The sequence below is a fragment of the Pseudorca crassidens genome, chromosome 20 (genome assembly GCF_039906515.1).
Source record: "Pseudorca crassidens isolate mPseCra1 chromosome 20, mPseCra1.hap1, whole genome shotgun sequence".
NCBI classification, from domain to species: Eukaryota; Metazoa; Chordata; class Mammalia; order Artiodactyla; family Delphinidae; genus Pseudorca; species Pseudorca crassidens.
In genome coordinates this window covers 8721833-8733886 of record NC_090315.1, presented here as the reverse complement: position 1 = coordinate 8733886, position 12054 = coordinate 8721833, and the positions used below count along the sequence as shown (strand labels likewise).

Sequence of the window (12054 nt, the reverse complement as noted above, 5' to 3'; positions counted from 1 at the left end):
CAAGTTCCCAGTGACTTTCCGGAGGCCGGGAACAGGGGAAAACTTTTTCCAATACAGTCAGATCCCGCCTCCCTGGCGGCTCCACGTCTTCCACAGCTTTCCCAGGACCCCAGAGTCCAGGCCCCCAACCCCCTCCTTCCTCGGACCCCGGAGCTCCGGCCCAGACAGACAAAGACCCCTGGCCGAGCCCAGTGGCGCTGAGGCATTCAGGACCCCCGTAGGCCAAAATCCCAGCCCAGCTCTCCCCCATGTGGCCAGACAAAGGGACAGAGGAGCTGAGTCAGAAAGGTCCCCACTAATTTCCTGCCCCAGGCCCCAAACCTCCAAAGAGACAAGACCGAAGATCCAGAAAGCACCGTAGCCCCCCCTTCTGCCACCCAGGAGGCCTCCTTTCTCCATGAGGAGGACCAGGCGCCCACAAATGACACACACAAACCAATTCGATCAGAAACAAGCATGGGGCCCTTTCTCACTTGAAACCGATACCTCCACGGACATTCCCCCCACAGTCCCCCATCCTCACCGACTCCCAGGCGCACACTCCCAAACTCAGACCCATCAACAGACACCCCAACTCTGGCAAAAGTTCCAACTCCACACTTAGACTCAGTCACGAGCGCAAACTCGGGCCCCCCCCGGCAAAAAGAGGGCTGCAAGCAATTCAGAGACGGTCCCACAAACACCGCAATTCATAACGCATAACTTCCCACCCGAACTCACACACCCCAAAGCAGGATCCCCGACTCCCGCCGGCGCCTTCCTACCTACCTCCCGGCCTGGGGCTGGGGAGCCGCGGGCGGGCGGGGCGCTGCGAGGGAGAAAGTTGCCCGGGAGCTTTGTTTGGGAAAAGTGGGAGGGACCGGAGGGGGGGCGGGTCCGGGCGCCGGACAGCGGGAAGGGGGATCCGACGGTGACAGTCTGGGAGAGGATTTTTGCTTTGGGAAAAGACAGGTGAAGTCTAGCTGAGGCCTGGTGAGAATTTCGGGATTCTGATGCTTGGATCCCTGAGAGAGGAGGAGAATTGGGGGTCTGGACACCTGGGTCTGAGGGAGGATTGATGGGGACCAGGAAACCTGTCTGTATCTGAGAGAGGAGGAAACTGGGGGCCAAGATTCCTGAGTCTGGAGGAGGAATGGTCTGGGGGCCTGGACTCCTGGCTACCCTCTAGTGTAGTTTATGTGTTGGAGATGTGGAAGTGATTGATAGGACCACAAAAGAATCCTGTTCAGCGTCAAGTATATTTTTGAGACTAGAGGTATGGGGATGGGTTTTTGATTGACTTCCACTGATTTCTTTTGATTGATTGGTTTCCTTGTGACCTCATCAGAGTTAAGGGTCGTGGGCAAGACGACTAGGAGTTTATTGGAGGTTCACCAAGGTGGAGACTCCCGCATCCACACGCACTAGTGGACTAGAGGTGGCAGCTCTCCCAGGACCCAGGGAGAGCCTCGGTGCCTGAGGAAAAAGATGAGGGTCCCGTAATTATACCCCTTAAAGATGAAGGGTCCCTTAAAGATGAGGAGTTGAGTGTTCAAACTCAAGAGACAAGAGGGGCTGGGGTCCAGACTCTGGGGTCCTGAGGAAAAAGGGAGCCCGGATCCCGGGTTCCTTGTAAGGTGGTACAGAGGACTGGATTTAGGGTTTCTTGAGAGGGTGGAGCTTTTTAGTGGAACCGAAGAGGGCTCGGGGTTCAGCGTCCCTACATTGCACTCTATTGAGCGTATTAATCGTTTCAAAACCTGGAGAAGACGAAAAAGGACACGGAGAAACTCTCAGAGATAGATACAAAACTAAGCAGTGGGATAATCAGAAGGACTGCTCGGACGCGGGTATTTCATGAGCAGAGAGAGCCTAAGAATGGAACTGAGGGCGCTAGGGGCAAGATCTGGGGCACAGAGGTGTGGCCTAGGTGCGGGGGCGTGGCTCTAAGACAGGGGCGGGGCCACCTGCGATTGCAGTGACTCCGGCACGATGGCCACGATCAGAGAACAGGGGCAACACTGGGTCTCCAGTGCCGAGGTCAACCGACAGGAGCGTGGTCTGACTATGGGGGTGTGAACTTGAAATCAACGCCCGGCTCTGGCTCAAGGGGCGTGGCCCTTCCCTTAAGGGCGTGACTGTCCAATAGAGGGCTGGGCTCATGGGTGAGGTCAGCAAATGGGGGCGTGGTCAGACAATAGAGGCGAGTCTAGGCCTCGAGGAGCTCATTCAGCGCTCCAGGTATCCGGCCTGGGCTCGAGATCAGAACTGTTTGGATTTAACAGTCCGTGGACGGCCAGAGACTGAGAGTCCGGTGACCAGGCTGTGGTCTAGTATAAAGGCGGGTCCCAGAAGAAGGGGCAGGGCGTGGGAGAAGGTGAGGAGGAGCGAGGTCTGAATACGAATGTGGGCGAAGAAGAGAAACGAGATCTGTTGTGTGAGGCAGAGCCCAGAAGAGACGGGCCTGAGGGGAGGGGAGGGGCCTGACACAATGGAGGAGGTTGGAGCAGAAGATAAGGGGCGGGGGGGGGGAATGGGCGGGGTGTGCGGAGTTCCTGGGCCAGGGAACTGAAGGAGTTGTTGTCTAGCGTGGGGGTGTGGGCACTTAGGGGACGGAGCCTTTATGGGGGGGCGGGGGGGCTCTGACCCCTGCCCTTGCCATAGCCTCCCGGCCCGCCCCGCAATGTGGCACCCGCTAGTCCTGTTGTTGCTGCTCCCCTCTGCCTCGGTGCCCCCCTCCACTGCAGCCCCGATCCGCGATGGTGACGCCCAGGAGAGCTCCTCGGGTTTTCTAGGTCTCCAGATTCTACTCCAAGCCTTCACCCGGCTTTTCCTGAAAGTAAGCGCTGCCGTGTGTTGGGGAAAAGAAGAGGTACAGAGAAGAGGGACAGGGGCAGATAGTGACTGAGGGATGGAAGGGGTTCAGGGAGACAGAGTGGGAGACGGGTCGCGGCCAGATAGAAAGATAGAAAGAGGAGTCAAGGGACAGAGAGAGCGTGCAACGGGGAGACCGAGAGATAGGAAGAGAGGGAGGGAGACAGGCAGAGAGACAGACAGACAGGCGGAGAGAGGGATGGGGACAGAGAGACAGAAGACCGATGGAGGCAGGAATAGGAAAGTAATGGGACAGATGGGGAAAGGAGGTGACCTGGTTAGGCCCTAAGGGTCAGAGGATGGAGAGAGAAGGGGATGCTGCCAAGGATCCTGCCAAGATGTCCTGGGGAGTCCGGAGGTCCAGCAGCTCACCAATTCCTCCCCCAGCCCCAGGATGACCTGATGCGGAGCATGGACAGCTTCTTCTCTGCTCCTATGGACTTCCGGGGCCTCCCTAGGAACTACCACCAAGAAGAGAACCAGAAGCACAGGCTGGGAAACAAAACTCTCTCCAGCCACCTCCAGATTGACAAGGTGCCTATGCCAGGAAGTCCCTCCTGGAGTCTCCCTAAGATCCCTCATGCTGCAGTATCTGTCAGGGAGGAGGGCATAGGAGGAAAGAAGTTTTTTCTTACTCTTCTTTGGGTCCTCACAGGTGACCAACAACAAGACAGGAGAGGTGCTGATCTCTGAGAAGGTGGTAGCATCCATCGAGCCAGGAGAGGGGAGCTTACAGGGTGACTGGAAGGTTAGGACATGCCCCCAGCAAAGTATCCAAGCCCAAACACTTTCTGTAGTTTAGGAGGAAAAGATGAATTGACTCTCCCACTCCCTCTGTGCTGGACACCCTCTCTCTGGGCCTCAGTTTTATCATCTGTCAAAAGGGACTAACCAGCTCTCAGAAATGAGGTTTACAACCTCAGAGTACATCCTTGCTTGCTTCAAACCCCAGAGGGTTTTGTAAGCCAGACAGTGCTTTTCATTCCAAGTGTTTGGTAAGATTCACCCTCGTAAACCTCAAAGTGTGTTTTGATCTCAAAGTGCTCTGCAAACCTCCAAGGATTTTTTAATCTATCCCAAAGTGCTTGGTAAATCTCTCCCTTGTAAACATCAAAATGTGATTTTTAATAATTCCTAAGTACTTTGTGAACCCCAAATGCTCTGTGTATCTCACCTTCGTAAACCTCTAAGAGTGATTCTAATCACAAAGTGCTTATTTTTTGATCCTAAAATGTTGTAAGAACACTCAAGTGCTTGGCAAACCCACATGGTTCTCCCACACACACTCCCAGTTTTTTATTTTAAAGATTTCAAATCTACAGAAAAGTTGCAAAAACAATAGTACCATAAACCTGTATCCACTTTTCCACAGAGCAGGGTTTCTCAACATCAGCACCATTGGCATTTGGGGCTGGATAATTTTTTGTTGTAGGGGGCTGTCCCGTGCCCTATACGATGTTTAGCAGCATCCCTGCCTCTACCCACTAGACGGAAGTAGCACCCACACCCCCTCCAGTTGTGACAACCAAAAATGTCTCCAGACTTGGGTTGAAAACCACTGGCCTAGTTTCACCACTTGTCAACATTTTACCATACTGACTTTCTTTTTACTTTTTTATTTTTGAACCGTATGACAGTAAATTATTGACATCATGACACTTCACCCCTAAATCCTCCAGCAGATATCTCCTAAGAATAATGCATTCTCTTGTGTGTTACCGTAGTCCCATTTTTACACCCAAGAAATCAGACTATTATCTCTGTATTAGTTTGCTAGGGCTGCCGTAACAAAGTCCGGGTGGCTTAAACAACAGACATGTATTGTCTCATGGTTCTGGAGACTAGATGTCCAAGATCAAGGTGTCAGCAGGTTGGTTCCTTCAGAGGGCTGTTGGGGAGAATCTGTTCCATTCCTCTTCCCTAGCTTCTGGTGGTTTGCTGACAATTCTTTAGCATTCCTTGGCAGGTTGAGGCATCATCCCCATCTCTGCCTTCATCTTTGCATGGGGTTCTCCCTATGTGCATTTCTATGTCCAGATTTCCCCTTTGCATAAGAACACCAGTCAGATTAGAGCCCACTCTAATGACCTCATCTTAACTAATGAAAACTACATAGTGACCCTATTTCCAAACGAGATTACATTCTGAGCTACTAGGGTCCTAATGGACCTCAACATATGAATTGGAGAGTGGGGGAGACACAATTCAACCTGTAACCGTCTCCTATGGGGCTTCCCAAACCTCAACGTACTGAAATGTAGACTCTGATTCAATAGGTCTGGATGGGGTAGGGCCCGCTCATTTGCATGTCTAACAAGCTCCCAAGTGATGCTGACGCTGCTGGTCCACAACCCTCACTTCGAGTAGCAAGGACCGAACAGACATTGAAATGTCCCTGCTGGACCAAAAGCTGTCCACAAGAGCTGATGTGATTGATGTTTGATCCAGGATTCAGTCAAGGATCACATGTTGCAACTGTAGTCATGATTCTTTAATCCTAAAGTGCTTTGTACATTTCAAACTGCTTTCTAAACCCCGGGGAATGCTTAATCCTAAAGTGCTTCTGAAACCTCCAAAATGTGTTTTCAAACCCAGAGTATTCTATAAACCTCAGAGTATTTTTAATTCTAAAGCGCTTATAAACCCGAGTGTTTTGTAAACTGCAGGGTGAGCTTTTAATTCCCAAAGCACTCCATAGGTGGCAAAGTGGGTTGAGTATGCCAGGGGAGCATCTTGAGGCTGTCACTTGGAGTTTGAGAGGGTCTCCTTGTCCCTCTTCACCAGGTACCCAAGATAGAGGAGAAGGAGGCCCTGGTGCCTGTCCCAAAGGCCATGGACAGCTTCCACCCGGAACCCCACCCCCGAATGGTCTTCTGGATCATGAAGCTGCCACGGCGGAGGTCCCACCAGGATGCCCAGGAGAGCGACCACTGGCTCAGTGAGAAGCAACACCGCCTGCAGGCCATCCGGGATGGGCTCCGAGAGGGGACCCGTGAGGACGTCCTCGAACAGGGGACCCAGAGCTCCTCTCATGCCAGGCTGCCTGCCCGCAAGACCCACTTCCTGTATATCCTCAGGCCCTCCCAGCAGTTATAGTGGGGGGACTGGGGAACACCTGCATGTACCCCCCCACCAGACCCCACCCCAGGCACCATATGGAAATTAAACTTTTTCTTACATCCAGCAGCACTGTCTCCTTTGGAGATCTGTCCTCAGGCCTCAGCCAGCCAAGCCATGGCAAGTCCCCCCAACCTTATCCTTCAGCATGACATCTGGCTGAGATGTTAGTTCCTGCCAATGTCTCTGTGTTGTTTTCTGATTCAGACGCCATCTGTCTTCTGACTGAGCAACTCTGTGACCTCCAGCCCCATCAGTATCCTCAGTCCCCATCCCTGTCACCTCCAGCTCTGTCTGCCCTCCAGCTCCCAGCTCTTTCACTCCAGTCCTGTCTGTCCACTCTGCCCTTGCATTAGTTTCCTGTTACTGCTGCAAAAAATGACCGCTAATGTAGCAACTTAAAACAACACAAATGTATCCTCTCACTGGTCTATAGGTCAGGATGGCTGGGCTGGTCCTCTGTGCAGGTATCACAAGGGCAACATCAAGGTGTTAGCCAGCGGGGTTCTTACCTGGAGGCTCTGGGACAGCTCTGCTTCGAAGATCATTCAGGTTGTTGGCACAATCAAGTCCCTTGGGGTTGATCTGAGGTCCCTGCTTCCTTGCTGGCTGTCACCTGGGCCACCCACACTTAGTTCCTAGAGGTCTCTCTCCGGTTTTTGCATGTGGATCCCATACTTCAAATCTCACGCGTGGAATCTCTCTGTATTTCCCTTCTGCCCCATCTCCCTTATGTGTTCCTCTTCCTCTTCCAGCAGGAGAGAGTCCTCTGCCTTGAAGGGCTCATGGGATTGGATTGAGCCCACCTGGACAACATATTAAACAGGTTCCATGAATTAGAGAGGGGCCATCTTTGGGGGGCCATTATTCTGTCCAGACCCTGTCACCTCCAGCCCCCAAGTCTGTGTTTCCAGCCCCATCTCTGTTACATCCACCTGTCTCCACTCTCTCATCTTTGTCTTTTCATTCCCTGACACTCAATTTACACGCTGACTCCATTTCGAATTGCTCTGTGTCTCTCTCCCTTTGTCCCTCTGTCTGTCCCTCCATGAGCGTCACCTCAGACTCTAACTCTGCAAGCCAGGCCTGCTGCCTCAGCCAGATCTGGAAGCTCAGAGACCCTGTCTTGGGTGCCCTGCCACTGTGCCCCCATCCCCCATCCCCAGAGCACCCCCTATTCCCTCCAAAACCCCTCTCTCAAGACCCACCATTGACGGAGTTCCCTGGCGGTCCAGTGGTTAGGACTCCACACTTCCACTGCAGGGGGCACAGGTTCGATCCCTCATTGGGGAACTAGGATCCCGTACGCCATGCTGTGTGGGCAAAAAAAAAAAAATTGAGAAGGCACATGAGGGTCTTTATGGTGCTGCGTCTTGTAGGGGTGCACACACAACATGCACTTTCTCCCTCGAAGCCCAGGTTCAGGGTTGGATCACCCCACAGAGAGACTCAGCACATTCAGGAAACTAGCAGTGTGTGGGCATAAATAAAAGAGAACTTCCTTTTGAAAAAAATAGGTTTTTGATTATTCCAAATAAGCATCAATATGTCCTCATGGAGAATATCAGAACTTGACTGGCCTTTCCATACCTTCTCTCCCCACACCCCCAGTCCCATTCACTTTCCCACCATTGACACTATTTCTTGTGTTTTTGGTAAGTGTATTAGTCGGCTAGGACCACCATAAGAAAAACCACAGACTGGGTGACTTAAACAACAGAATTTTATTTTCTCACAGTTCTGGAGGTAGAAGTCTGAGATCAAGGTGTCGGCCAGTTAGGTGTCTTCTGAGGCCTCTCTCCCTGATTTACAGATGGCCATCTTTTCTTTGTGTCTTCACGTGGTCTTTTCTCATGCACGCACATGTCTGCGTCCAAATTTCCTCCTCTTGTAAGGACATCAGTCATACTGGATTAGGGCCCATCTTAGAGACCTCATCTTAATTTAATAATCTCTTTGAAGATCTGTCTCCAAATATGATTGTATTCTGAAGTACCAGTGGGTAGGGCTTCAACATATGAATTTTGGGGAGGACACACATCAGCTTCTAACAGTACATATTCTTGCTAAATATGATCATTCCTTTTTATGCATTATTTGTAATTTCCATAGGTGGTATTACACATGTCATTCTTATGGGGCTTTTTTTTTTTAGCACCTTCTTTAAGACTCCTCCATATTGCATTGGTACATCCAACATCCATCCAATCCACTGAATAAATTCCATGGTCAGTCTTCACCACATGTAACCTTTCCACACTCTCAGTGATGCACAACTGAATTGCTTCTGACTTCTCACCATTACAAATAATGCTACAATAAACATTAGTATATATGTCCCCCTGTGGTCCAGAAGGAGGGCAGGAGGGATCTGGGGAGCTATAACCAGAAAAGAATTGCTGGGTTGTAGGGGATGCATCTATCTATTTTGATTAGGTAAAATGTTGTGACAAGTCTACTCCCTCTAGCAGTCCATGGGGATTCCATAACCTTAACCACACCTGGCATCTGGGGAAATCGATGTTTCCCTGTCTGTAGATCAATAGAAGTATGCATCCATAGGTGATCCAGATACTGGCATTATCAGACACAGACCTTAAGGGAACTATGATTAATATGCTCAAAAAAATAGATGGAAAGATGGAGAATTTCATCAGAGAACCGGAACCTAAAAAGTGGGGGGGAGGAGATGGAATCCAGTGTAAATTTTAGAACTTATAAATAAATTAAAAATTCAGCAGATGGGTTTTACAGCAGATTAGACACAGTGCGAAACAGGTCAGTAGAAATAGCCAGACTAAATCAGTGAAAAAGGATGGAAAATATACAAAAGACGTATGAGACATACTGGTCATGGTGAAAAAGCCTTTCAAACATATACTGAAGTCCTAGAAGTAGAGAGAAAAGAGAAAGAGTACTAAGCAACATTTGAAGAGACACTAGCCAAGAATTTTACAAAGTTGATGAGACATCAACTCACAGATTCAAGCTTTAGGAATCCCAAGCAGAATAAACACAAAGAAACCACACTTAGGCATATCACATCAAAACCTATGAAAACCTAAAACAACAACAAATCTTGAAAGCAGCCAAAGGAAAAGGACACTTTACTTCAAAGAGGAAATAAGACAGACAGCTGACTTGTAAATAGGAAAAAAAAATGGAAGTCAGAAAACAATTCAATGACACAGTCAAAAGGCTGAAAGAAAGCCATCGTCAATCTAGAATATCATACCCAGTGAAAACATCCTTCAAAAGTAATGGCAAAGGGACTTCCCCGGTGGTCCAGTGGTAAAGAATCCACCTTCCAATGCAGGCAACACGGGTTCAATCCCTGGTCGGGGAACTAGGTTCCCACACGCTCCAGGGCAGCTAAGCCCACGCATCACAACTACTGAGCTCGCATGCCTCAATGAGAGAGCCCGCGTGCCACAACTAGGACCCAATGCAGCCAAAAAAAAAAAAAGTAATGGGAAAATAAAGACATTTTTTTCAGACAAACTGAAACGAAACATTTATCAGCAGCAGTCCTGCACAAAAAGAAATGCTAGAGTTTGTCAGGTAGGAGGAAATGCCTCCAGATGAAAGTTCGGTAATGAGGGGAGATATAAAGAACCCTGAGGTAAGTATGTGCCAAATCTAAATGAATACGGACTGCTTAAAACAATAACAATAATATCTTGTGGAATTTAAAATATATGCAGAATTAAAATGAACGACAGGGAATTCCTGTGGTTAGGACTCAGTGCTCTCACTGCCAAGGGCCCGGGTTCAATCCCCTGTCGGGGAACTAAGATTCCACAAGCTGCTCGGTGCAGCCAAAATAAATAAATTAATTAAATAAATAAAATGCAAGACAACAAGCAGGAGGAGCTAAATGGAATTAAAGTGTTGTTAGGTCCTCATGTAGTCCAAGAAATGATAAAAGTACTAATTTAAAGTAGAACTCTAATAAGCCAAGGATGCCTATGGTAGTCTCTAGGAAAACCACCAAAAAAAGAATAAAAGAACATAACCATAAACATAACAGAAGAAGAAGAAGAAAACATAACAGAAGAGGAAAAAAAACAAAAAACTTGACTAATATAAAAGAAAGCCAGAAAAGAAGAGAATACACAGAACAGATTAGATGGGGGAAATATAAAACAAATAGCAAAATGGTAGATCTAAAGAAAAATATCAGTATTACATTAAAACTAAATGGAACTTTATCAGAATTGTTCCGTTAAGACTCGTGCATTTTAACACATGTAAAGTTTACCTGAAAATAAGAAATGTTAAAAAAAATAAATAACAATATAAAGTGGGATGAGGGTACAGGTATAAATAAGAGAATGGCAGAATGTTGACCATTGTTAAAGCTGGGTGTTGGATACATGGGGCTTTGTTCTGCTCACTTTGTATATATTTGAGGTTTATCCAAATGAACGGTTTTTTTTTTAAGTAACTGGAACTAAATACTCCCAATAAAGGCAAAGATTTCCTGATCTACAACTATATGCAACTGTATAGCTGAATTTCACAACAATTGAGCAAAAGAACCAGATCACAAAAGAGTATATACTATATGGTTCCACTTATACGGAGTATGAAAACAAGCAAAAGTAATCTATGCTGTTAGTAACAAGGGAGGGGGTACCCTTGGGGAGACTGCTGGTGCTGTGTCTGGGTGGACAAGGGTCTAGAGTTATTAACTTTTGTCCTTCCCGGTAGAGAGGGGAGAGGGAACACCTTTACAAATTTATATCCATGGGGATTCCTTGGTGGTCCAGTGGTTAGGACTCCAACCTTCCACTGCAGGGGACACGGGTTCCATCCCTCGTCAGGGAACTAATATCCCGCAAGCCACATGGTGCAGTCAAAAGACAAACAAACAAACAAAACAAATTTATATCCAGCTTTTAGGCAAATAGGGAAGGGCAGAGAGCTTTTCTTGTATCTGCTTCTTCTCAATTGTGTTCAGTTCAAAATGATCCTTATGCCACAGTTGGATATTTTGGGGTGGCATATTCTGCTACCCTTTACTGTGTATAAGATTAATATACCCTAATCAATTATATTCCTAAACATTAGGAACAAAAAGATTTTTAATGCAGTTTTTAAAAATATGATTTGTATTAGCAAAACAAACAAAATACCTAGGAATAAACCTAACAAAAGATTTGCTAGATCTCTGACATTACTGAGAGTAATTAAAGAAAATCTGGATAAATAATTCATAGTAACAGTATACTTAATTGCCAAAAAGCAGAAACAACCCAATGTCCATCGAGAGTAAAATGATTCAGTCATGGTGTATTTGTACAATGGAATATTACACAGCAGTGAAATAAATGACCTACTGCTACATGAAGAATTCTATAAATATAACGTTGAGCAAAAGAGGCCATAATTCAAGGCGGTTACCTTTGGAGGGTAATGATTAAGAGGAAGTGTGAAGATTTCTGGGCTGCAGGCAATACTCTTTTTTTATATGGATGGTTTCATTAATGTATTACTCTATAAAAATTTAATTGAGGCCTAACTTAAGATTTAGCACTTTATGTATAACTACACTATAAAATGGTTTTTAAATTATTTTAGGTTTTACAGAATTATTTTCCTCAAAAAAAGGAAAAAAAACAAGAAATACTGAAGGAATAAAATAAAAGAATGAAATTATACTAATAAAGTTAACGATGTCCAACACTTACCAGCCAGGGCTAAGAAAACTCTAGGCAAACATTCTTATTGAACTCTCATAAGACCCCATACGGTGGATATTACTTGTTCCCATTTTAGGGAAGAAGCTGAGGTTCAGAGAGGTGAAATCACTTGCCAAAGTCACAGAGCAATGTCACTAGGTTTGTCTGATTCCCTATCTCACACTGTTAACCATTCACCACATCACCTGTCAAACAGGTTCTTTCCCAGGTCTTATAACAAGCTGCCACCTAATAGCCAAAATAATAACTATCAATTAACAAGGATTACCACCTTAAGTCCTCAAGGTGACCTAAGAAGCAATTATTATCTCCATTTCTGGGAGGAAAACTGAGGCTCACAGAGCATAAGCCATTGTGCCAAGGTTACAGGTAGGAAGTG

The 12054-nt window shown here is 47.0% G+C and overlaps 1 protein-coding gene across 5 annotated transcripts; it reads left to right on the top strand.

Annotated features, from left to right (window-relative positions):
* Positions 1 to 874: 874 nt before the first annotated feature.
* DKKL1 (dickkopf like acrosomal protein 1) lies at positions 875 to 6036 on the top strand. 5 transcript variants are annotated; one of them, XM_067719974.1, is made up of 5 exons: positions 875 to 972; positions 2644 to 2818; positions 3241 to 3387; positions 3509 to 3601; positions 5638 to 6036. In XM_067719974.1, exons 2-5 carry the CDS (start codon positions 2663 to 2665, stop codon positions 5947 to 5949), a joined length of 708 nt encoding a protein of 235 aa, XP_067576075.1. In that variant the 5' UTR covers positions 875 to 972; positions 2644 to 2662; the 3' UTR covers positions 5950 to 6036. The 5 variants fall into 5 exon arrangements, with proteins under 5 accessions (XP_067576075.1, XP_067576073.1, XP_067576076.1 ...); XM_067719975.1 differs by lacking the exon at positions 875 to 972 and adding an exon at positions 2215 to 2356 and having other exon boundaries at positions 2727 to 2818; XM_067719973.1 differs by lacking the exon at positions 875 to 972 and adding an exon at positions 2216 to 2356.
* The last annotated feature ends 6018 nt before the right edge of the window (positions 6037 to 12054 follow it).

Bases quoted from the DNA above. Each gene is read 5' to 3' on its own strand.
- DKKL1 (XM_067719974.1), top strand. From the start codon at position 2,663: ATGTGGCACCCGCTAGTCCTGTTGTTGCTGCTCCCCTCTGCCTCGGTG. The intron at 2,819-3,240 runs GTAAGCGCTGCC...TTCCTCCCCCAG, and splicing joins TCACCCGGCTTTTCCTGAAA to CCCCAGGATGACCTGATGCG. The intron at 3,602-5,637 runs GTTAGGACATGC...CCTCTTCACCAG, and splicing joins GCTTACAGGGTGACTGGAAG to GTACCCAAGATAGAGGAGAA.